Source organism: Acipenser ruthenus, chromosome 3 (genome assembly GCF_902713425.1).
Source record: "Acipenser ruthenus chromosome 3, fAciRut3.2 maternal haplotype, whole genome shotgun sequence".
NCBI lineage: Eukaryota > Metazoa > Chordata > Actinopteri > Acipenseriformes > Acipenseridae > Acipenser > Acipenser ruthenus.
Genome location: NC_081191.1, coordinates 105,949,019 through 105,973,734, shown reverse-complemented (window position 1 = coordinate 105,973,734; position 24,716 = coordinate 105,949,019). Strand labels below are relative to the sequence as shown.

The 24,716-nt window shown below is 41.3% G+C and overlaps 1 protein-coding gene across 1 annotated transcript; it reads right to left on the bottom strand.

Moving 5' to 3' along the window:
* Positions 1-2,479: 2,479 nt before the first annotated feature.
* On the bottom strand, positions 2,480-12,861 carry LOC131730494 (uncharacterized). Its single transcript, XM_059020522.1, has 23 exons — positions 12,759-12,861; positions 12,355-12,407; positions 12,021-12,113; positions 11,817-11,941; positions 11,564-11,707; positions 10,761-10,838; positions 9,558-9,728; positions 9,332-9,428; positions 8,839-9,062; positions 8,384-8,537; positions 8,013-8,221; positions 7,768-7,885; positions 6,755-6,957; positions 6,378-6,495; positions 5,720-5,889; positions 5,299-5,396; positions 4,925-5,058; positions 4,762-4,809; positions 4,420-4,603; positions 3,820-3,955; positions 3,424-3,511; positions 3,004-3,102; positions 2,480-2,616 (listed from the first exon to the last, which is right to left on the bottom strand). The coding sequence occupies exons 1-23, from the start codon at positions 12,788-12,790 to the stop codon at positions 2,501-2,503; spliced, it is 2,892 nt and encodes a 963-aa protein (XP_058876505.1). The 5' UTR covers positions 12,791-12,861; the 3' UTR covers positions 2,480-2,500.
* Between the last annotated feature and the right edge of the window lie 11,855 nt (positions 12,862-24,716).

The window sequence follows — 24,716 nt, the reverse complement described above, 5'->3', positions numbered from 1 at the left end:
TAGTACAGACCAGTTCATTCCAGTTGAGACCAATTGATAAGATCTACTGGTTTCAACTGGAATTTTTCTGCTCACGGGCCAGATCATTTTGTGCGTGAGCGTGCTTGCGAGCGCACAACATGCTAGACGGATTAAAAAAAAAAAAATCACATATGTTTTCTTCTTGTTCAGATTAGTTTGTATAGGTTGTTTCGCTCACTAAGCTACTAACAACCAAACGAGCAAGATGGGCTGAAATGACCACCTCTCGTTTGTAAACTTTAAGTAGCACGAAGTGGTTTAAAACGTCATATGTAATTTAGTGGGTGTAAAGAAAAACACAGAGTTTCGGTTTTGTCACTTGCACTTAACCCTGGTTTTACCATTTTGTTTTTCAAAGTCAGCGTAACGCTATGCAACACAGTCCGTATAATTACTGTATGAACACAGCCTAAGTTTTAAATGTTTACAAAACTCGACAATGTTGCCGAATTTGTCATTCAAACTTGTTTTGTTTTAATCAGTTTTGTCTGCTTGTTACTTTTTTCAGCCAACACATTTAAATGACCCTTGTTTGTTACATTTTAGAAGACTGTTTTAAACGTTACAATGTAAATGTTGACTCAGTAGCTACCATTAAATGTTTCAACCTTGGTGACTTTCTTTGATGCGCTATTAATTTTAGGCAACTTGCAATAGAAATGTTATATATATATACACACACACACACACTGTATATATATATATATATATATTATATATATATATTTACATGAGACATGTACTTTGTATATAGGTATATAAATGTCAGTTGCTATGGATAAACGCATCAGCCAAATCAATTAATATGACGTAATTTTCTAGCTTGCTATTTATACATTTATGTATTCATTTCTACATTTATTTAAATTATTTCTAAATGTATTTATGCCTCCTATGTATTTGTTTAAATTGTTTATTTCTACCAAATAAATCCCTTTATCTTTAATTTAACGAGGAACTACAATTTATCAGAGATTTAGACAAGGAAGCTACATGCCACTCGTGTACAATTCCATGCTGTGGTATCTACCAAACAAACAGGAAACTAGAAATTTTCAAACAGGAAATCGAACATTCCTAGAATCGCGCAGAACTTTCAGCAAAAGCTGGTCAGGCTCGGATGCAAGCTTAAAAAATAAAACGCATTTCAACAACTGCGCAGTGGGCCAAGGTCGTGTGCTCGTCAAGAACGTCATGTTGCAAGTTCACACCACGTATTTTTTTCTGCGATGTGCCGTTTTAAAACAAATGGTTTCATATAAATGGTGTGGATATCAAAGCGCTTGCATTCTCTGGTTTATTTTGACGTTGATCAACATGTGGAATCAGTTATTTAGCTTTTCTGTTTGAAAAAGTCGCTACACACCCTTAAGAAGTAGACAGAAGAGGAAGAATAACAATGTTACCTTAGTTTGACGACTTCTATCGCATTGTGTACAAGAGGCATGTACGGTTTTATTCCCCCCACATTTGCTGTAAGGAAGTTTCAGACTTTTGATACTGGTACAGATGGGAATTCTAAATCATTTAGTTTTGCCGCTGCTACATGGCAAAAACAGCTAAACTCTTTGCGCTATACAGAGATGCTTGGTAGTTTCAAACAAGTTTTTCTAACTTGTACATTTGAGAGGAACGGTAGTTCCTCGTAGAATGGATAGACAAAATACACAGCCCCTCCCTGGATTTGAACTAATAATTAACCATTACAGCAGTCCTAGTAGCAGGTTCCCAAGACACATTGGCTTTCCTCCCCTCCTTTTCTCTAGGGCAGTGGTTCTAAACCCTGGTCGTTTTGGTTCCAACCGAGCTCTTAAGGGTTCAATTAAGTACTTGAGAGCTCGGTTGGAACAAGACACACCAGGACAGTGGGTCCCCAGGACCAGGGTTGAGAAGCACTGCTCTAGGGGATTGTCATGGAATTGAATCTTATTTGCACAACAGCAGTCAGTGCTAGCTCTAAAAACAGGTTACAACTTGCCTCTCCACTAACTAGGAAGGCAATGCTTCCTCCTAGGAGTACATGTTAGTACGGATTGCGAGGGGGGGAATAAAAACTGATTCAATTTATAAACTGCAAAAACGTGGCTTGCCTGTGAACACTGGTAAACTGGACCAAATCATTACACTATGATACCGTTCCCTTGAAATGGCAAAAGGCGTACAGGCATGTAAAAAAAGGTCTAGGTTACCGATAGAGATCTTGTCACCCTCAACCAATGCTTGGGTCACACAAGTTTTACTGCAAACCCTCTTCACTTCATGGCTGAAAACCAAAAGGTTTAAAGCATCATTTAGTGAGGCAACAGCAGAATCCTCTCATGGGAAAGAGTTATTGAAAAAGGACATTCAAAGGTTAGCTGAATAAGACTGCAGGCATCATTTTAGCCATCCAATACCCCAGTTAATTCAGATCCATTGACCGATGCAAATGTGAAAGCTAGCCACACACACGAGACAATTTCACATTCAAAGATTTTTATTAAACAGAAACCCAACATCTCATAGCTTTGGCAGCAAACACTACAACAGCAAGTAGAAGGACTCCCACTGCAACTCCCAAGACTGGAATATAGGGGACCAGAGGAGGAGTCGCACCTGAAAAGTAGACAATGGCAAGCATTAGGACCCTGAGGAAGCTACACAATACCCAATGTGTGCACTGGGGGAAGAGATGCAAGTGTTGGGTAGAAGAGGCAGAGCTAGTTAGCCTGGAGGGCTTCATTTGAAAGCACAGCTACTGGTTACATTATGTAGCGTGCCTGGGACAAGCATTTGTTTGGCTAAAACTTGCAACAGAAGAGGTCTAGAAAAACTACAGCCCCTGCAGGTGCCCTTTTGGCGCCAGATTCCCCTTTGGTGCAATACACAAAGCTTCCCATGCAAAAGCCAAAATGGCAGCAGTTTCCTAACCTTCATCACCATGCAAAGGAACACAGTTACAGGGCAGGCAGGGGATTAGCGTCTTGGTGCTTTACTGCTTACCGGCTGCTTGAACACTGGCAACTTCCCCCTCGGGTACAATTTGGACTGGTCCAGCAGAAATATAGCCTTTGACAGAGTCAGCCAGCTCAACACTGCGGGCTGGAAGACATACCCCAAAAGAGTTAGATCCAAAAAGGAGCAATTGGGAGTCGATAGAACATACAAATGGGTATCATATATCCACTGCAGGAGAGGTCAGATACACCCTGCCTATTTATTTCTTAGCAGACGTCCTTATCCAGGGCAACTTACAATTGTTACAAGATATCACATACAATTACCCATTTTTTACAGTTGGTTTTTACTGGAGCAATCTAGGTAAAGTACCTTGCTCAAGGGTACAATAGCAGTGTCCCCCACTGGGGATTGAACCCACAACCCTCCGGTCAAAAGTCCAGAGCCCTAACCACTACTCCCTACCTGATCTCTTGTCTCCAGCGATACAGGTCTCATTGCAGACACCTGCCTTCTCAGAAGCACAAACCACAGCTAGACAGTGGAAGTACATCTGCAAAACACAAAAAAGGTCAGACGACAGTGTTAGAGCCCTAGTTCAGCCTCATACACAGCCAACCAATATGTCAGCCTATAGAAAGCCATTTCTAGAGCAGGACTGCCCATTTCTGACCTTGGAGTCATTCCACACCAGTTTAAATAGGGAGCTACTTCAGGGTCTAGATGGAGGTTTAAACTATCGTTTGACATGGGAGCTTTCCTCCCCCACCCCAAACCTAGAGTAGATGGCCGTGTATTAACCCGAGGGTGAGAATGCAGATCAAAAGGCTCGGATTGAGCTCACTGAAAAAAGTTACCAACCTGTTGCCACAGGGCATGGTTTGCAACAGACTGAGCCTGGACCTCAAGCCTCTTGAGGTGGTGGGGGCTCTTGGTGAGAGCGCTGGCAGACACTGGGTGGAACCGGGTCTTGTAGGAGTCGCCACTGACCAGGCAGCTGCAGAAAAGGAGGAGACGACATTGGAGGCAATCGCACACTGGGTTTCGTGGCATGGAGCTCGAGGGGTGAAGTACAGGACAAAGGTAGTCATTTTAGGAAACGACTGAATCCTAGCACATTAGGAAGCCTCCAAAAGACTTCCAAGTGTGTTCTACATGCACTTCCCACCAGAGGGAAACTGCCATGGTGTGTGTGTTTACCATATATAGATGAACACCAATCAAGGCAAATGCAACTCATTGCAGAAGTACATGAAGCCAAAGCCCATTGCAATGCTGAAAAGGCCTTTGCCAGGTCACGTCTATCTAGGCATCCAGGTTATCATGCAATGCAAGTCTACAGCATAGCAAGAAAAGTTTAGACCTCTACCAAGCACACATTCTAAAAGCTGGCATAAGTGACAATGAAACTCCAGCTCAATACCATCTGCCTGCTTACTCTCGTCACCCCCACCCCCTTACCCGTCAGTGACCAGGTCCCATTGAGGGGTGGCGTCCAGTTCAGGGGTCTCTGTGGCCCAGCAGTCCCGCAGGACGAGGTGGTCAGCCAGGTTCTGGTGGTGGAGGAGCACAACCTCCAGGAACAAGGGCTCCAGCCCAGACTTGGACACTGGGAACTCCCGATAGAACTGGGAGAAGGTCACATCTGGCAGGAAGGAGAAAGGTTGACTGAGCGCCCATCACTGCTATGCTTTTAAAGCGCATTATGTGTACAGCCACCATTCCTGGTGGGTTATGGATGAAAGACTACAGAACCTGGCCATTAAAAGGTAGGTGGGTATGAAGGGTGTACCAGGTACCAACCTCTTGCTAGACGGGCCTTCAGATTCAGAACGTCTCTGGCTTTGGGGCCTGGGAAATCAAGAAATGGAGTCATAGTAGTAGGTCGATACTGGTAGTCAGGATAAAAGTTGACCAACACTGTCCCGGGACCGGGCAAGTTAAAACTAGGCACTAGAAGCCATACCTCTCTGCTCAGAGCTGTAAGGATAGAACTCCAGGGATCCAAGACTTTTTTTAGAGTAGGGGGCAGGGACAGCCTTCCTTTCAGCTAGCAATTTCATGGTGTCGTTGAGGGGGTAGCGGCAACGGATGGTCAGCCTACGGGAGACACGTTGCAGTAGTATTGGATAAGACTACCAAGGTCTTTAAAATGCAGTTGAAACACATTACTGTACACTACTTGCAATTTGTTAAATGGTTCCTTCAGAGGCAAATCTTCACAGGAAGTATACCATTATCTATTGGGCAGCATGCCCCAAGTCTAAAAAGTCAGTATCAAGAGGTGCCAGTGTAGGCCCATTTCAGGCCTTCTAGAAGTGCAGGACTCCTCATGCTCACCTGTATTCAGAGTCCCTGGTGATGACTGGAGCATTGGCTGGGAACAGAGCTCTGGTATACACTACCTCATTCTCATAGATCAGGTAGTTCTCCACAATCTGAAACATTGCCATATCAAGCCATTAGTACAAAGCACCCCCACCCACTACTAGAAATTAGAATAGCAGCCCCATTTGAAAGAAATCTGTATGCCAATAGCACATTTAAAAAAAAGACACACAAACAGGAGTTGTCACTTGTCAAACATGCAATTTTAAAAACAGTTCAAGGGGAAGCAATCTTGTAGTCTTTACTAGGGCAGACATGCAAGGCTAGTCCACAGCACTTTTAGGGATACGTATTGCATCTAGTACAGTCCACCAATACAAGACCTGTATGAAGGGCTATTGCACGAGTCTACAGCACCATGCGGGAAACCCACCTTGCTCCTGGTCCCACACGTGTTGACAGTGAAGGTGAAGAGAGCCCTGGTTGAGTCAAACTCTTTGGGTTTGCAGGTCTTATCCAGCAGGGTGGTCTTGCTGGGTTCCACTACTGGTATGGGCTCCATGGTGACAGCCACCACCGTCATCACACCATTAGGCATGCACACTGAAGAGAATGGGGTGAAGTTGAAGCATTCCATGAGAACTTGCTGCATGAACCAGTTCAAGATTGCCACACCAAATCGTGTACCAAGTAGCCTCGAGACGATACCTACAGCTATGGCCAAAAGTGCTGCGGAACCCTGTAGAATTAATTTTGCTTCAGGTCAAACAAAGCCTGCCGAATACTAAAGGATCACACTGTGGTGCACGTACTGGTAGAAGCCTTCACCAATATGCATAGAGACCTGACCGCAGACCAAGAGGCCAGGTAGACCATTTAGAAGTTGGGCAAGTGGCACTACGGATTGTTGCAAGCAATATGTGATCAGTGGAATACTCTCTATAGCAATGGAGAAGGAGGAGTCAGGTATACGGCTAAAGCATATGTTAGAGATTGCTTAGTCAACACGTGTAGAAAATGGCAAGGCATGGAAGCAGGGAGGTGCAGAGCACCAAGACAGAAAGTCAAGCCCACTTTGGGGAACTACTTACCCAACAGCTGCTTGGTAGGAAATTGACAGCGCTGTACAGCGGACAGCACTGCCACGAGTGTCCCAATATCGATTAGGGTCAGTTCTACTCGAACAAAGAGGCCTCGGAGAGAGATATCCTGGAAAAGAGGGAGACAAGCGACACGGGGAAAAAAAACATCCCAGTTTGATGGCACACCAACAGAGGGGCAGGCTTTCCAACCTAGTCATGCAGGGAGAACTACAGATTTAACAAGGCTCAGGTTTGCTCACACACCTAAACAAAGGAAAAGAAAAAGTCTCAAACCCAGAACGAGAATGTAATCCTACAAAACACCCAGTTCAGCCTCTAGGGAGACTCTGCCAAGTACATTCCTAATGGCCCCCAGAAATGTGTACCTCATAGATGCAGCCGATACTGAAGAGCGGCACCTCTAGAATAAACTTGGTCTGGTTGGTGAGGATGTAGCCCCGTTGAGCCGCCAGCTCAGAGGTAAGCTGGTGTTTCTCAATGTACATGGCCCAGAGGTGGTCCATGTTCCCACGCGTCACTTCAAAGACTAGGCTCTTTTCAGTACAAGAGCCCTTGATCACAGGAAGTACTGGGGAGGAAAGAAGAGTCAAGAGCCTGAAGTGTATGCCAATAAAAAACTACCAACCACACCTTCAGTAATGGTCAGGCGTCGACAGTTCAAGCTTCAGCAGAGTGCTGGCAGTCTTCTTTGGGCAGCAGTGCTTTAATGAACATCATTTCTCTCAAACAGCAAGTGCCAATAGGGGTGCATGTCTGTTAGTGTGGGAGGTGTATGCAAATCCCAAGAAAGATGACAGCATGCTAGCAGCAAACATTTTTCAGGAGGCTTTCAAGAGCTTGCAAACTAGCTCAATTGAAAAAAAGGGGAGACATCTTCATGATGGAATTCCCTGGGTGGGCACACAACCAGTGCACCAATCCTTTGGTTGAGAGACTTGGTCTAGTCCAGGGATGTCAACTCCAGCCCGAGGGTCGCAGGGTCTTCATGCCAAAACTCTCAATTAACAATTGAGATAATTTGTTGAATTATCAAACATTAAGGTCTTTTACAGTGGATGGTTTTAGAAATGCACTGGATTCAAGGTACACTACCTATGAAGCATTGAGGCCTGAAGAGAAGTGTTGAATGTGTCCGGTTAATCATCATTAGACCCATTAAGTAATTTGCTCTTATTGTATTACTTGTACTGTAACACAAGAAATGTATTTGCTTACGATTGTAAGTCGCCCTGGATAAGGGCATCTGCTAAGAAATAAATAATTGAGAGCTCAGGGGGAACGAAAGCCAGAAAACACTGTAGCCCGCCAGGAACAGAGTTTGACACCCGTGGTCTAAATCAATCAGTGCTCAGGGACACTTCCCAGCCCCAATACTTACCGACATCCTTAACCTGACACACAATGGTTGCAGGGTGGAAATAAGGCGCATTCTCAGGGATGATGTTCAAGGTGTAGTTGATATTCAAGGTGAACTCCCTCACACCATTGCCAATATACTGCCAGAGAACAACAAATGGTGTAAAGAAGCAGTAACAGTCAGCAACTGTACTGGAGAATAGACCGGTACAGCTTGGGTCTTAAGCTTTGAGTTCCATCAACATATAGGCATGCTTTCATCCCTACCTTTTGTGGGATGAGTGGGTGGGTGAAGGGGACCTTCAGGACAAAAGACTTGGTGCCATTGGGGTGCTGGACCTCAGTTAGCACAATGCCTTGGTTGATGGCCTCAGGAAGGGTCAGAGGAACCCCATTGATGGTGAAGTTCTTCAGCTCAACATCAGGGTTGAAGATGCCAAGGGTCACTGTGAAGACCTTTTCTGCTGGGATGGTATCTACAAACGCAGGCATTTAGGAGGTTAAGATGGAGGAGGGTTTGCATTACAGATTTAAAGCCAGGGCTAGTGTTTTAGTCCAGGACGTCCCCCACTGCATTACACATTGGCACCACAGCAAGGCCATTAAATGCCATGCTGGAAAGCAGGCAGCGTACTCACTGTTGACAACAAAGGGGGTCTCAGCAATAGAGGGGGTGCGGACTGGCTTGAAAGAACGGTGCTGGGTCGCTTCCCACTGGTCATCTGCCCACTGGTGCTCAAGGTACAGGTCAATGGCGTAGATCCGGTTGTACTGGTTATTTATAACACGACTCTGAAGAGACAGAAGGGCATGGTCACAAGAGTAAAGCAGGAGGTGGACTCCATTAAAAGCATGCAGAACCAAGGCTGGAAAGGAAGGGTCATTGGCCAACGTGTAGATTAAAACCAGGATTTACTCAGGGTCAGCTAAACTTGTCTGGGATATCAGAAGCAGGTGTACTGTCAAAGTGCTCATCTAGAGAAACACCAAGGGCACGCAATCTAGGGGGTAGAGAGAGTCTGCAACACATCCAGAACCTGCCTGGTTGTCAGTGAAGGAACGCCAGAGCTAAACCCCCCCCCCCCCCCATTACCTTCAGGTAGCCACCCTCCGCGCCATAAGGAACAGAGATATCTATGAAAGTCTCATTGACTTTCAGTTCATAGTTCCGTCTTCGGATAGTGGCAAGGTCAAGCAGCTTCCCCTCCACACCCATGGCAATACCCTTGTCCTGGAACTTCTCTATATGCAGGACCAGTGGAGTGAGGACTCTGGGTGCAACCCAAGCCAAATGTGTACCATCAAAAGTGCCAAGATCTAGGAGGGAAAAGACAGTTGGATTTAAAAACTTGTATCCATTAGGAATTTCTGTATAAAAGGAAGTGCAAGCAGATGGCAATCAATATGGCCATGATCATGGCCCTTGTTTGTAGAATTCTGTAGTGCTAGCATGCAGAGATGTTCCTTTTGTAACCTAGTAGAAGTAACTGCACTAGTAATTGTCCAGTTAAAAAGAGGACCACACCATGGCAGTCGTTTTACATGGCCTCTGGACCATGGCAAGATAGCCAAGCTTTAGATCTTACTCTTGGTACAGGCAGCAGAAGTGTCCACCAATAGCAGCATCCACCTTTGCTTGTAGAAGACAGTTGCCCGGATTGCTTCCACTTGGATTCCATTAACCTGGAAGAACATAGCATGAACTCAGGCACAGAAGCAATACAAGTGTGCTTGGAGACACCGATGGAGCAATATGGAACTCTGCTAAAAACAGAACCCGATATTTTAATAGTGCTTTTGGAGAGGTCTTACTGTAAGCATTTCTGATTCCGGCATGTTATAGGGCGAGCGGAAGAGGATCCTACTGGAGGTGGAGTTGATCATGTAGCCCCGAGACTGGGCCACGGAGGCATTCATGGATTTGGCTGGCTGTCCGGTCTTGTGGAACACAACCTGCCACACTGACATGATAGCTTCCTGGGCCTGGAACACAGGAGAGACAGCAGCTGGTCAGAAGGTCTAGGGGCTAGTCTGGTTTTATGGGACTGGGGTAGGAGGCAAGAAGCCAAGTTGACTGGGAAAGTGTGGAGTGATTTTAGCTAGACAAGTTATGAAGCTTAAGACAGTTCACACTTGCATAGAGTAGCAGCAAGTCACAAGCCTGCATAGAAGACAAACTAGGACTGAAACATAGGCACTTAATATACACCTAATTAGGACACTGTTGTGCACGAGAGACCAATCGATGGGGAGGTCCAAGTGTGATGGTCTAGTTGCTACAGAACTCCGCTGCTAGTGAGGGATTGATGGAAACAGGACTCCACAGCAATACGTTGATCAAGTCCCAAGGCCTCACTTGGTGCCCTTCTTGCAAGCCCATCCTAATAGGCCAACGTGCATGGTCTTGCAGGAATGGCCACATGTTGCTTATGTCACAACAGCTTTCTTGCACAATGGGAGAGTCATGCCTTATTCCCCAGACCCAAGCCCAATTAAACATTTGTGCGATGAACTTGGGCGGCATGTGGCTTCTAGGGCCCGGGAGACCACTGAACAGGCAGATGCTTATCCAGGCATGACAAGAGGAATGGGCCAGGATTCCACAAGACAACATCCGAAACCTGGTGCAAAGCATGCGTACTGCTTCCAACAGTGGCCACACACGCTAGCCTGTGACTAGCATAACTTCAGATGGTAAAATATCAATTGTTGGTCAGCACAGTAGAGTCACTGCACAGAGACATGTCATTTTATCCCAATATGAGCGATACATTTGATGCTCATTCATATATATGGCAGCATGAGCATCAGACATCATGTTATTAAAAGATGAGCTATACCTTTTGTTAAATTAGAAATATAGGACAGGTTGCAGAAAGACACAAGCCAATAGCCCTGCTCACAGCAGCCAACAAGATGCTACTGCGAGCTGGATAGCAGCTTGTAAGCACCCTATACAATTGCCATGCTGCATGAACATCTTCAGACCAAAACAGGAGTGGCTTTTAAACTTACTGCAGGGAGAGCAGCGTGCCAGTCTTCAGTATCCATCCCCTCCTGAGCAATAACTGGCACATTTCTCCTTACAGATATCTAAAGATGACAAGGGGATAACGTTATACAATCATTTAGGTTCAGACCTCCCTATAGCTTAAAGACGATCTAGCAGCCCGTCACTTTACAGAAGTAGATGGCTAGATCAGCCAAGAGGAACCCTGTTACAGGTACTGGGCTCAAGTCACAACCAGCTAGAATTAAGCCATGCAGCAAGAAATCTACTGAGAATTTGATACAAGCTTCTGAAGGAGTACAAGGGACAACTGTAAAACAATCAGACACTGCATTTTAGCAACACCAACAGTGGCAGGTTGCAGTTGTTGCCTGGGTTTGGTAGAGGACTGCACATCCAGATTGTGTATTGTTACTAGAGAAACAAACAAATGCACAAAGAATCAATAATTCACCTTCAGTTTAATGCTGTAAATATAAAATGCACAAATATGGGAAGCAAAAAGGCAATGCACACCAATTTGGATTTCTAATCCAAATAAATTCTACAATACTTGTAATTCAATTAGTGTTTGGTATTCTGTCCTAAACCAGTTTCAGTTGCAACATGTTGACAAAATAAGATATGGGGAAATATTGGTTGAATTAGAGTATTGTTTTATTAACTGGTACCACAGTGGCACAAAAAGGTAGTTTAAAAAGAAAAGAATCTGCAGAAGGATAATGGACCAAAGGGTGAGGCATTATTGTGGGCAATGTATTATAGCTAGTGGGAGTACAGGTCAAACCCAGGACTGGAGAGGTCTTACCTCCATGTAGTTCTCTTCACAGACGATTTCGCGGGGGTACCACTGCTTGGTAGTACTGCACGTCATAGAGAACGGGTAGTAAGTCTCTCTGCTGAACTGGTCGATGCGAACGAAACGGAACCTCAAGCTAAACTCCGAATCACTCTAAAGAGAGAAAAGCCATTAGTTTGTTTACAAGGAGACACTGTCGCTTGTAATAATGCTGGCATACATACGGAGCTGGCCGTGTGAAGTGTGACCGCACAGGACTCACATTGCTGGAGACGTGACAAGCAAAGAAAGAAGCCCTGAATATCAGGTCGCCGGGGATATTAACAGAGTAGGTAAAGCCACAGGATGCGGCGTATCTATCGTCCAGAGGGTGAATGCCGTCGTTACCTAAACACAAAAAAGGCTTAATTGTATGTTGAGGCATCCTACAAATACAAGTTCCTGTTACCGATCAAATCATATTTACCAATGATATCGAAGCGAAAGTTCCCTCCAATTAGGAAGTTTCTTTTCGTCGTCAGCCAGAAGTATCGGTCCCGACACTCATTAACAAAGGTCCCTGCGGGCAAAGAGACAAGAGACGTACTCTCACTTGCAGTGGTTCAATAACTATTCAGAGAACTAACCGGTTTTAATGACGAACACAACGTTGGTTATGCGGCAGATACAGTGCGCTTTTAAAAGAGCAAGACCGTGCTAGGGCAGAGACAACTCGTAACATTTCAGACAAAACTTCCCGTTTAAGCAAGTCAAGTGGCAGCTACAAAAGACCACGGAACAATTAAATAAACGCCACTTACCTGGTGGCGCTTGCGCCTTCGCATCCAAAGGTAACAGCATACACAATACAACTCTGAGGATGAAAAAAAATACATGCAAGAAGTGTTATTCAGACACACGCTGTATCCTACACAAACTCGGGTGTACTCAAGACACTGCATACCTTTACACGGCAACGCAAGAACAAAACATATAGAAATGAAATACAGCAACGCAAAGTCATTGTATTTATCTTGCTCTTAATTGTATTATTACTTGTACTGTGATACTTGAAATGTATTTGCTTATGATTGTAATTCGCCATGGATAAGGGCGTCTGGTAAGAAATAATAATAATAATAATAATAATAATAACGCAAGCATCTAAAACCGCGTAGCCATTAAAGACATAAACAAACCAAACACTATAACACATCAAACTCACCCTAAAAGGAGTTTACAATCCATGATACCCATCCTTCGTGCCAAAGCCAGCAGCCAACCCACAAGCTGCACAGCGTGTATTTATAATAAAGAAACCGATATACTCGCTTGCTAGAGTAGGACTGGTTACAGGATTATAAAGCCGCCTGAATTAGCTTGCAACCAATCGGGGCGGCAGCACCTGAGTTTAATAATCCGTTTATTGGAATGATCTTAATTATTGACAAATAGGAGCGTGTTTATCATTTGCCCCCTCCCGAGGCAAAGCCGAGGAGTGTTGGGTTAATCTTCAGAGGGTTTTGATTACAACAACGGTATTTAATAATATAAATACACATAATACAGTAGCGCTAAGTAGCGTGCAATTTATACCGTTTTACTATTTCAGCCGTGAACCAGTGTTTCACCAAAAGGTTCACTGATCCGAATCACCCGCAGCGCTTCATACTATAGTGCCACCTAATGGTAGATCTGCACAACCCAATGTCTTTAAAGCTAAGGCATTACCAAAATGCAACCGAACCATCAATAATAGTGACATTGTGGACAACTGCACCATTAGTTTACAGCGAAGGCAATAACCCGTAACATATTTTTGATACACATTATTAAGCAATTATTAATGCTCTCAGTTACTGTATCTTTTGAAATGTCGTTTCACTAAATGGTAAGGCATCTTGATCTCTTTGGAGTGCTTCGTAATCCATTGGTAGTAATTTAAAAATGTAAAATGAATATTGTAACGACCCCGGTGTAGGACGCCCAAAACACTCCAAAAAGACTAGTGTTTTGAATGTAAATTGCTAACACACTGAGTGTAACGAGCATACGTTCAAAACACTCTGCTGCGCTTTGAATTCACGCTCACACTAAAGGCCGACACTTCACAGCGGGGCATCTGGTCTGGGTGTACTGCCCCCGGAGGACTCGGGTCCGCTGTCCGAAGTTGGAGAGCAAATGGGTGGGGCCCTGCGAGGTACTCAAGCGAGTGAGTGAGGTGGTGTACCGCCTCCCCCGAGGCCAGACCCCGTCGGCGACCTTGAGTAATTCCCCCGCCTTTACACCCACCGGCGATCCGGAAGCCCTATCCCCCGCCGGACGATTGCCAGCACAGTGGTCTGTATCGGGAGAAGGGAGTGATTGGGTGGGGGTGGGGGTGGGGGGGGGGGGTGCTGTGCAAGAGAGTGACGGAGAAAAACGTGCTGAGAGACTGACAATCGTGGGAGACCTATCGGGTAGCGGAGGGACACTGCCTGAGAGTAAGGTGCTAGTGAAAAGGATTAGGATACAGACAAGAACCGAGAGAAGGATACGGAACAGGGTCGAGGGTTTATAGTGGGCTTTCTTGTTTTGGTGGTGTGGTCCTGGCCCGAACAGTGGCCGTTAGCGTGTCACGCAGGGCAATACAAAGCTCCACAGAGTGTTGCGTCTGTCATTCTTAAAAAAAATATTAATTAAGTTCAGATATAGCGACGCCAGTCATTTCACTTTACTGTAACAACATACACACAGAATGTAAGCCTACCAGCAGAGATTCAGTAGCAAACCCTAGTGGAAATTCCAACAGAAAATGTTCAACTGGTTTCTACTGGTGACCTGTGGCAACTGGTTTCAAATGGGTTTCTGGACAACTGAACTGGTCTACTGGTTTGGGTTGGAAACAGTAGCTCTACTGGTCTGTACTGGTACTGGTCTCCCAGTAGCTCTTTTGGTTTACCAGTACCTCTACTGGTCTGTAGTTGCACTGGTCTCCAAGTAGCTCTACTGGTTTCTACTGATACTGGTCTCCCAGTAGCTCTACTGGTTTTTCTGTACCTCTACTGGTCTGTTCTGGTCTCCCAGTAGCTCTACTGGTTTTTCTGTACCTCTACTGGTCTGTACTGGTCTCCCAGTAGCTCTACTGGTCTCTACTGGTACTGGTCTCCCAGTAGCTCTACAGGTTTTGCTGTCGTTTTGCAACTGCTCTCATTTGTTTAAATCTGTTGCAGATTTTGCCCTCTGTGCTCCTGTCCTTTAGCTCTTCTGAACCCCAGACTGCTACAGCAAGCTCTTTGCAAAAAATGGAATCTTTGCTTGCCTTGGAAATCCATATCCATTTTTCTTCTGGCAACCAAATGCCCTCTCCAATACACACCTTCAACACAATTATAGAGAGGGACAATATTTTGTAAAAGAACATCAGTTTTAACATTTAAATATTAATAGATTGTTACATAATATAAACAACTTCATCAAATAGTCTTGGTACAGGGTTTAATTTTGAATTATAGTATTGCCTCAGTATCTTAGAAACAAGCTTGTCCTTTCTTCTATGTAATTGGATATCGTGTAAAGCTTAGCTTACTTTTCTATCAATGCAATCAAAAGGAATATATTGCGATTCCTTTGAAGCTGGAAATTCATGGACAGCAATAGGTTTTTCAGATGTTGTGGGCTCTGACTCTGGAAAAACAAAACAATGAACAAAACATGTTACTAGAAAACAAACCTGGGGCCAAGTACATGTAAATACACCCCAGCACATTTATAAGTACAAGAAGGCCAAGCAGTATAAAGAGTACATTTCTTTTTATTGATGTGCTCAAGTATGACTAATAAGAGTACATATTAAAACGTTTTGGTGGGTAACTGGAGAGAGTATGTTGAACAACTATATAAAATAAGCTACTTTGCAATGGCATCATGTCAATGACCCAAAACATAACAGATGTACTTAAATTCTGAGCAAAATAGGAGGGTTACATGAAATAAATTAAACTGTAAACATAAATATAACTCTTACCTCTTGGAAATCTGCTAAGCAAGTTGCTCTGCAACTTAATGTTGAGGTCCCTCAGGGTTCTGTTTTCGCGTTTAGCGTTTGATTTTCTTTTCTCAACAGTGACATTTCTTCGTCCATATTCCTCTTTTGTTTTTTTAGGATTTCATAGTTTTTTTCTGTTACATTATATTTTTCTTTCATTTCTTTAAACAGTTTGGACGGTACAAGGTCTACGTCCGAGTCGTCAGAGCTGCTGGATTCTATTTCCTCCACATAATCCTTTTTCTCTGAATAGAGGATTTCTTTTCCTTGCCTTCTTTTTTATTTCTAATATTTTCGACATTGTTTGCTTCTGTGCCTGAAAGGTTTTTCTTTTTTGTTCCTGCTAAAATGTATTTAGAAATATATCAATCGATCTTTATTTTATAGAGCGCCTTTCATAGTGGACCACAGCGTTTTACAAACGCACTGTCGCCTACAAGAAACCATTACAGATAAAACACATATTAAATAAAATAATAAATACCTAATGCACAGTATACAAGAAACCATTACAGATCAAATATAAATATATGGGTTTCTAATTACTATTATTATTTATGTTGTTTTTTTTTTTTTTTTTTTTTACATATTAAGATACTTACCATTGAATGTTTCATTGCGGAGATTTCCAGATCCAGATTTTTAAAACATTGATTTTCTTCGATTTCTTCATCATGGTTAACCTTGGGAACATGGATTCGTTTTCCACTGGAAATTTGTTTCTTTAAATCCTTCTCGTCATCTGGAAATGTTTATGAGACAATTCAATATGGCCTAGTTCTTACATAGAATGCCATCTTTGCAAAAAGTTATTCATTCGAAATTGTATTAATATCCTTTATCAAAATAATTGTCCAAACGTGTTTTCTTTTCACAAGTATCCTAGTTATTTTTTATGTTGTCATTATGTTATTAGCCTACTTTTACTTTTAACCTCGTTGTCCCATTCACCCTAAATAAAAAAAGATAAAACGTCCTTACCTGACAAGTAATAGAATTTGTCCTTTATAATAGTTATTAGAACTAACCAGATGTTGCTTAAGTTTATGCTTATCCTCTGGAAGTTTTTGTTGGCTTTCAGTCCAGTAAATCTGGTAAATTTCCTTTCTGTCAAAATCTTTAGTCGTTTCAGGATTGAAGTCTCTAATAAAAGACTACGACAGCACGTACATCATCTTCAATGTATCTGACAAAAGCGAACACCCCAAATTACCAAGAAAAAAGTCAAATTACAATTTTCACAGTAATAGTTACATTATTTTTAAATACCATTACACAGAGGTAACATAACTTACCTTCTAGCCTTTAGCGAAGATGAACCGGTCTGAAAATTCCAAATCTTCTCGCGCAGCTGTTCAAATTTTATTGCAACTGTAAAGCTGCATCAGTAGCGCGCGTGTAACAACCATTAACCGACAACGGGGAATGACGACAGAGACAAGAGGAGCCAGCGGTTTCGAGAAACTTCCAAAAGGTATGTTAAACCAAAAATTAATCACAATACTTAACAAAGTATATAGTGTATTAAAACTTAATACCCTTTTGTTTGTAATATTTTTAGTATTTTTTATTATAAATTAATAGTTTTTTTTTCTCTTGTTATTCATAATTGTTAAGTGAAAGTAAACAAAAATATTGTATATGTTTCAGCAGAATTAAAAAATGGAAAGGCCTTCAAAATATAAAAGATATTTAGAACCTGGAGTAGAAGATTACAGGCCGCGCTCAACACAGTGGCTGCATGAAAGAAAACATCATATTGCTTTATCAGAGGTGCCTTTGGTAAGTATCCATTCATTAGTTTTGCATGAGTTATAAAACAGGAGTAGCAGTTTATTTCACATTTCAAATTGATTGCAAGTTGTCTGTAATGTTTTCTAGTGATAACATCCTGTTCTCCCCCCCCCCCCCCAAAAAAAATAAACAAAACAAACAAAAAACATAACGTTATTACATGTATTCTGCCTTTATTTAACAGACTGAGAATGATGAAACTATAGAACAGTTAGTGGGAGATTCTGACAGACTCTCAGGCAGCAGTTGTTCTACGGTAAGAAACACCATGAATATAACAAACAGTAATGCATAATATAGTGTAGCTGGGGTAACTGCTGCCGCTGCTCCGGGACTCATACCTGCAACTGGGTCTGGGTCTGCCGCTTATTATGTGAAAACTAAATTATTCTTTATAAAGCCAACACTTTAATTTTACTCTTTTAAAATACATATTTTACAGATACACTCTGGAACAGAAGACATAACTTACAGCCACAACAGTGAAGAACTGGCTTATGAAGTAAATATTCAAGACCTTCCTGATGAGTTTGATGAACCAGACAGTGATCAAGAACACATGTCATCTGGAACAGCGGTAAACGTGGAAAGTCCTGGTCCTGGTTTCTCAAATGATCCCTTACATATGTTGGGGTCAAATCCAGACCTGAATTTCAAGAAAAGAGAAAAAATGCCCCCAGTGTCACAGTGTTTGTAACTTAGACAACTTGGATGAAGGAAATTTCTTTATAAGTGTACCACTTGCTCCTCAGATTCAATGTTTACTAGAAAAGCTGGAGGGTACTGATGTGTTGTCGTATAGAATGTCCAGAAAAATGACTAACCGTGAGTCTATATGTGACATTTATGATGGCGAATGTTATAGGCAGATATCACAGCCTGGAAAAATTTTAAGTAAACCAGAAAACTTTTCGTACAATTTCAATTGTGATGGTAGTTTGGTGTTTAATTTATCTTCCTTCTCTATATGGCCTATTCAGATAATGATTAATGAACTACCTCCCAGTGAAAGGGGTAAACATTTGATTTTAGCAGGTTTGTGGTTTGGCAAGGGGCATCCAAATATGGATATATTTCTTGGGCATTTTGTAGAAGAAGCCAAAATGCTTACAGAATTAGGTGTAAAATGGAGGAAAAAGGACAAGACCATAGTAACAAGTAAAATTGTAGGTATTTGTTGCTGTGTAGATTCTGTAGCAAGACCTGCCATGCAAAATTCTACACAGTACAATGGATACTTTGGTTGCAGCTGGTGCTATCACCCTGGTATGTTGGTTTCAGGGCAGGTCAAATACCCAGTTTCAGAAGTAGAGTATGCAGATAGGACAGACAGGGGAATGCTGAATGACATGAAAACTGCATTAAGAGAAAGGATTATATACAACGGAGTTAAAGGTCCTTCTCCCTTAATTAATCTTCCCTACTTTGGAATAGTCTGGGGCTTTACTCCAGACTACATGCACTGTGTGCTCGTGGGTGTTACACGGCAACTTACAGAGCTGTGGCTTCAGTATGCAAACGAAGAATGTTATATAGGCTCACCATCATGTCTAGCTGTCATAGATTCAAGACTACTTAGCATTAAACCACCGCAGAATATGGCACGATTACCAAGATCAGTAAAAGACCGAAAGTACTGGAAAGCATCTGAATGGAGAAATTGGTTACTATTTTATAGTTTGCCCTGTCTGAAAGGAATACTGCCAGAGAGGTATCTGAAGCACTTTGCACTTCTTGTTGAAGCAATTTATCTTCCGTTACAATCTCCGATTTTACCTCAAGATGTGAATAATGCTGATATTCTCCTGCTCGAATTTGTAGTAAAGCTGCAATCATTATGTGGTGAAGCTAACATGACATCAAATGTCCATCTTTTGCTTCATTTGGCAAAAAGTGTGAAACTCTGGGGTCCACTGTGGGCACATTCAGCATTTGTTTTTGAGTCTGGTAATGGTAAATTATTACAATTAGTGAAAGGTACAAAAGGTGTAGCTAAACAAGTCGCTAACAAATTTCTGCTTTACAAAGCAATTCCATTATTTAAAGAGATCCACAATATTAAAACAAGCATTGCTGAGTTCTGCACAAAATTAACAGATTATCCAGAACTTCAGGCTTCTGATACAAGCAATGGAATAACACTACTGGGTCCAGGCTATGTACAAAGTAGTTTAGGACAGGAAGAGCAGACACTATTCAGAGAAGCTGGTAAAGAGATACCGTCGACTTTGGTTGTTTACAGCAGAATGGTTGTAAATGGGCAAAAGTATGAAAGTAACAGGGCAAAGAATGGGAGAAATAATAAAAATTGCTAGAAGCAATGCCACCATTGAAAATGAGATTACTATATTTTTAAAAATGTTTGATATAGAGCAAAGACAAGACATTGCCGGTATCATATTACAATGTGTTCAGAATACAAACGAGCACGACTTCTTGTACCGAGTGCAACGGATATTGTATGTAAATGTATTTTCATTTGTTTTGGTCAGACTGCATATATTTGCAAATTTCCAAATGTATATGAGAGGGACTAAAAAGTGTAGGGTAAATGTATTCTGTAAGCCCACCAAATCTAGTTTACACATGTCGTCCATGTGTGTTCCAATTAAGCCCATATATACAGTGCCCATCGTAAGTATTGGGACAGTGAAGTCAGAATTGGTATTTTTTTCTGTATACTGGAGCAATTTGGATTTGAAATGAAAAGATGAATATGAGGCAAAAGTACAGAACGTCACCTTTTATTTTAAGTGTTATTATTCTAAAATGGTAAAACATATATGCACAGAAATACCCAGAAATAAAAGGTGACATTCTGTACTTTTGCCTCATATTCATCTTTTCATCTGAAATCCAAATTGCTTGAGTATACTGCAAAAATACAAATTTTGACTTCACTGTCTCAATACTTACAGATCGTGCAGTGTTAGAGAATACAGCTGTGAAATGTCAAGGAATCAATTCCACTAGATGCTCACAGATATCTGTGAAGTTATGGGACCACTCAGCTCTGATAATAAGTGCTGGTGGGGGTACACTTACCCTGATATATTAAGACGCTCCCTGTCATTTATTTCTTTAGGTATCCAGACTGAAGATTTCATTAGTTACCATTACATTTTGTGATAGAAAAAGAACCTTGGTAGAACCTTGTTTTGGTATTTTTTTATTTACATATTTTTTACTTGTTTGTTATTTTAACCTCTCATAGACTAAGAGAAAAGGTACATTTTAAATTGTAATATGTTTTCTATGCAATGTTATTGTGATATGTTAAAAAAAACCCAGCAATTCTGCAACCTGTTCATCAGTCCATTGTAAATGAATTGTAAAATAATATATACTGTTTGTTTTTTCATATTTTTAACTGTGACCAGTTTTTATAAAATATTAATGGAATGACTAGATTTTGTACTTTCTTATTGTTCTTAACATAATTAAACAAATATAATATCAGAAATTAAGTGTCCTTTTCTTTTTAAACTTCCATTGAAAAAGAGGTAGCTAAGGTAAGACACTGTATTCATTTCTAATACATTATTTTGCTATAATTTAGAATTTTGAATAAAAGCTTACACGAGTAAGATATTTATACTCAAATAGGAGCCTATTATTGTGGATGCAGACACATACTACTATAATTAGCTACTATCAGTAGCTTGCAATTACACCGTGTAACAAAATGTATTTATTTTTTTTTGGTTCCTGGGTAGTAAGTGTTATTTCCTAATAGCTGATGCCTCAAATGTATAGAAAATGGCTATTATTCCCCACAAACTTTGCTTTTGTGACCAGGACAGTGATATTTTGAAACTTACCTATTTCCAATGAGAAAACGGGCGAATGTGTGTCTTTTCGTTCACATAAAGTCAGAAAAAAACAACATATGAATCCAAATTAACATGTATTTATACTAAAGTAAAAACCCAACTGTATAAATGGGTAATTGTATGTAAAAATAATGTGATATCTGCTAACAATTGTAAGTCGCCCTGGATAAGGGCGTCTGCTAAGAAATAAATAATAATAATAATAATAAAGTAATACAAAAATGACTACAAAAGATTTAGAAGTGAGTAGTTTTTCGAGATTTACGATTATACTGTAAATCACTTTCACGAATCAGCCCCCAAATGTAGTCTCCCATCATGTTCCCGTTATACTGTCCTTGGTAGCGGCGTTCAAAGTCCAGTATATCCTGGTGGAAGCGCTCGCCTTGCTCCTGCGAGTACGCTCCCATGTTCTCCTTGAATTTATCAAGATGAGCATCAAGGATATGGACTTTGAGGGACATCCTACAGCCCATTGTGCCGTAGTTCTTCACCAGAGTCTCAATCAGCTCCACATAGTTTTCGGCCTTGTGATTGCCCAGGAAGCCCCGAACCACTGCGACAAAGCTGTTCCAAGCCGCTTTCTCCTTACTAGTGAGCTTCTTGGGGAATTCATTGCACTCCAGGATCTTCTTTATCTGTGGTCTGACGAAGACACCGGCTTTGACCTTTGCCTCAGACAGCTTAGGGAAGAAGTCTTGAAGGTACTTGAAGGCTGCCGACTCCTTATCTAGAGCTCTGACAAATTGTTTCATAAGGCCCAATTTGATGTGCAGTGGTGGCATCAGCACCTTCCGGGGGTCCCAGCCATACTCATGATACTTCAAGGCGTCCAGCAAGGTCTTGATGCTGTTGTAATCCTCTTTGAGGTGCACCGAGTGAGCCAGGGGAAGAGACGGGTACTTGTTACCATTATGGAGTAGCACGGCTTTGAGGCTCCTGGATGAGCTGTCAATGAAGGACAGTATAACGAGAACATGATGGGAGACTATATTTGGGGGCTGAATCGTGAAAGTGATTTACAGTATAATCGTAAATCTCGAAAAACTACTCACTTCTAAATCTTTTGTAGTCATTTTTGTATTACTTTAGTATAAATACATGTTAATTTGGATTCATATGTTGTTTTTTTCTGACTTTATGTGAACAAAAAGACACAAATTCACCCGTTTTCTCATTGGAAATAGGTAAATTTCAAAATATCACTGTCCTGGTCACAAAAGCAAAGTTTGTGGGGAATAATAGCCATTTTCTATACTTTTGAGGTATAAGCAATTAGGAAATAACACTTACTACCCAGGAACAAAAATTGTGTTACATAGTGTTCTCTTTATTTGAGAGATCTACTGCTGCACTACTCACCAGTAGAGATACTGCTGAGTAGTGCAGGAGAGTTCATACCAGTTGGGACCCATTGATGAAATGGACTAATATACCATAGACCAGTAGAGATCTACTGGAGAGTAGTGTAGACCAGTTCATACCAGTTGAGACCCATTGATAAGGTCTACTTGTGAGTAGTTCATACCAGTTGAGACCAATTGATACGTTTACTGGTGAGTAGTACAGACCAGTTCATTCCAGTTGAGACCAATTGATAAGATCTACTGGTTTCAACTGGAATTTTTCTGCTCACGGGCCAGATCATTTTGTGCGTGAGCGTGCTTGCGAGCGCACAACATGCTAGACGGATTAAAAAAAAAAAAATCACATATGTTTTCTTCTTGTTCAGATTAGTTTGTATAGGTTGTTTCGCTCACTAAGCTACTAACAACCAAACGAGCAAGATGGGCTGAAATGACCACCTCTCGTTTGTAAACTTTAAGTAGCACGAAGTGGTTTAAAACGTCATATGTAATTTAGTGGGTGTAAAGAAAAACACAGAGTTTCGGTTTTGTCACTTGCACTTAACCCTGGTTTTACCATTTTGTTTTTCAAAGTCAGCGTAACGCTATGCAACACAGTCCGTATAATTACTGTATGAACACAGCCTAAGTTTTAAATGTTTACAAAACTCGACAATGTTGCCGAATTTGTCATTCAAACTTGTTTTGTTTTAATCAGTTTTGTCTGCTTGTTACTTTTTTCAGCCAACACATTTAAATGACCCTTGTTTGTTACATTTTAGAAGACTGTTTTAAACGTTACAATGTAAATGTTGACTCAGTAGCTACCATTAAATGTTTCAACCTTGGTGACTTTCTTTGATGCGCTATTAATTTTAGGCAACTTGCAATAGAAATGTTATATATATATATATATATATATACACACACACACACTGTATATATATATATATTATATATATATATTTACATGAGACATGTACTTTGTATATAGGTATATAAATGTCAGTTGCTATGGATAAACGCATCAGCCAAATCAATTAATATGACGTAATTTTCTAGCTTGCTATTTATACATTTATGTATTCATTTCTACATTTATTTAAATTATTTCTAAATGTATTTATGCCTCCTATGTATTTGTTTAAATTGTTTATTTCTACCAAATAAATCCCTTTATCTTTAATTTAACGAGGAACTACAATTTATCAGAGATTTAGACAAGGAAGCTACATGCCACTCGTGTACAATTCCATGCTGTGGTATCTACCAAACAAACAGGAAACTAGAAATTTTCAAACAGGAAATCGAACATTCCTAGAATCGCGCAGAACTTTCAGCAAAAGCTGGTCAGGCTCGGATGCAAGCTTAAAAAATAAAACGCATTTCAACAACTGCGCAGTGGGCCAAGGTCGTGTGCTCGTCAAGAACGTCATGTTGCAAGTTCACACCACGTATTTTTTTCTGCGATGTGCCGTTTTAAAACAAATGGTTTCATATAAATGGTGTGGATATCAAAGCGCTTGCATTCTCTGGTTTATTTTGACGTTGATCAACATGTGGAATCAGTTATTTAGCTTTTCTGTTTGAAAAAGTCGCTACACACCCTTAAGAAGTAGACAGAAGAGGAAGAATAACAATGTTACCTTAGTTTGACGACTTCTATCGCATTGTGTACAAGAGGCATGTACGGTTTTATTCCCCCCACATTTGCTGTAAGGAAGTTTCAGACTTTTGATACTGGTACAGATGGGAATTCTAAATCATTTAGTTTTGCCGCTGCTACATGGCAAAAACAGCTAAACTCTTTGCGCTATACAGAGATGCTTGGTAGTTTCAAACAAGTTTTTCTAACTTGTACATTTGAGAGGAACGGTAGTTCCTCGTAGAATGGATAGACAAAATACACAGCCCCTCCCTGGATTTGAACTAATAATTAACCATTACAGCAGTCCTAGTAGCAGGTTCCCAAGACACATTGGCTTTCCTCCCCTCCTTTTCTCTAGGGCAGTGGTTCTAAACCCTGGTCGTTTTGGTTCCAACCGAGCTCTTAAGGGTTCAATTAAGTACTTGAGAGCTCGGTTGGAACAAGACACACCAGGACAGTGGGTCCCCAGGACCAGGGTTGAGAAGCACTGCTCTAGGGGATTGTCATGGAATTGAATCTTATTTGCACAACAGCA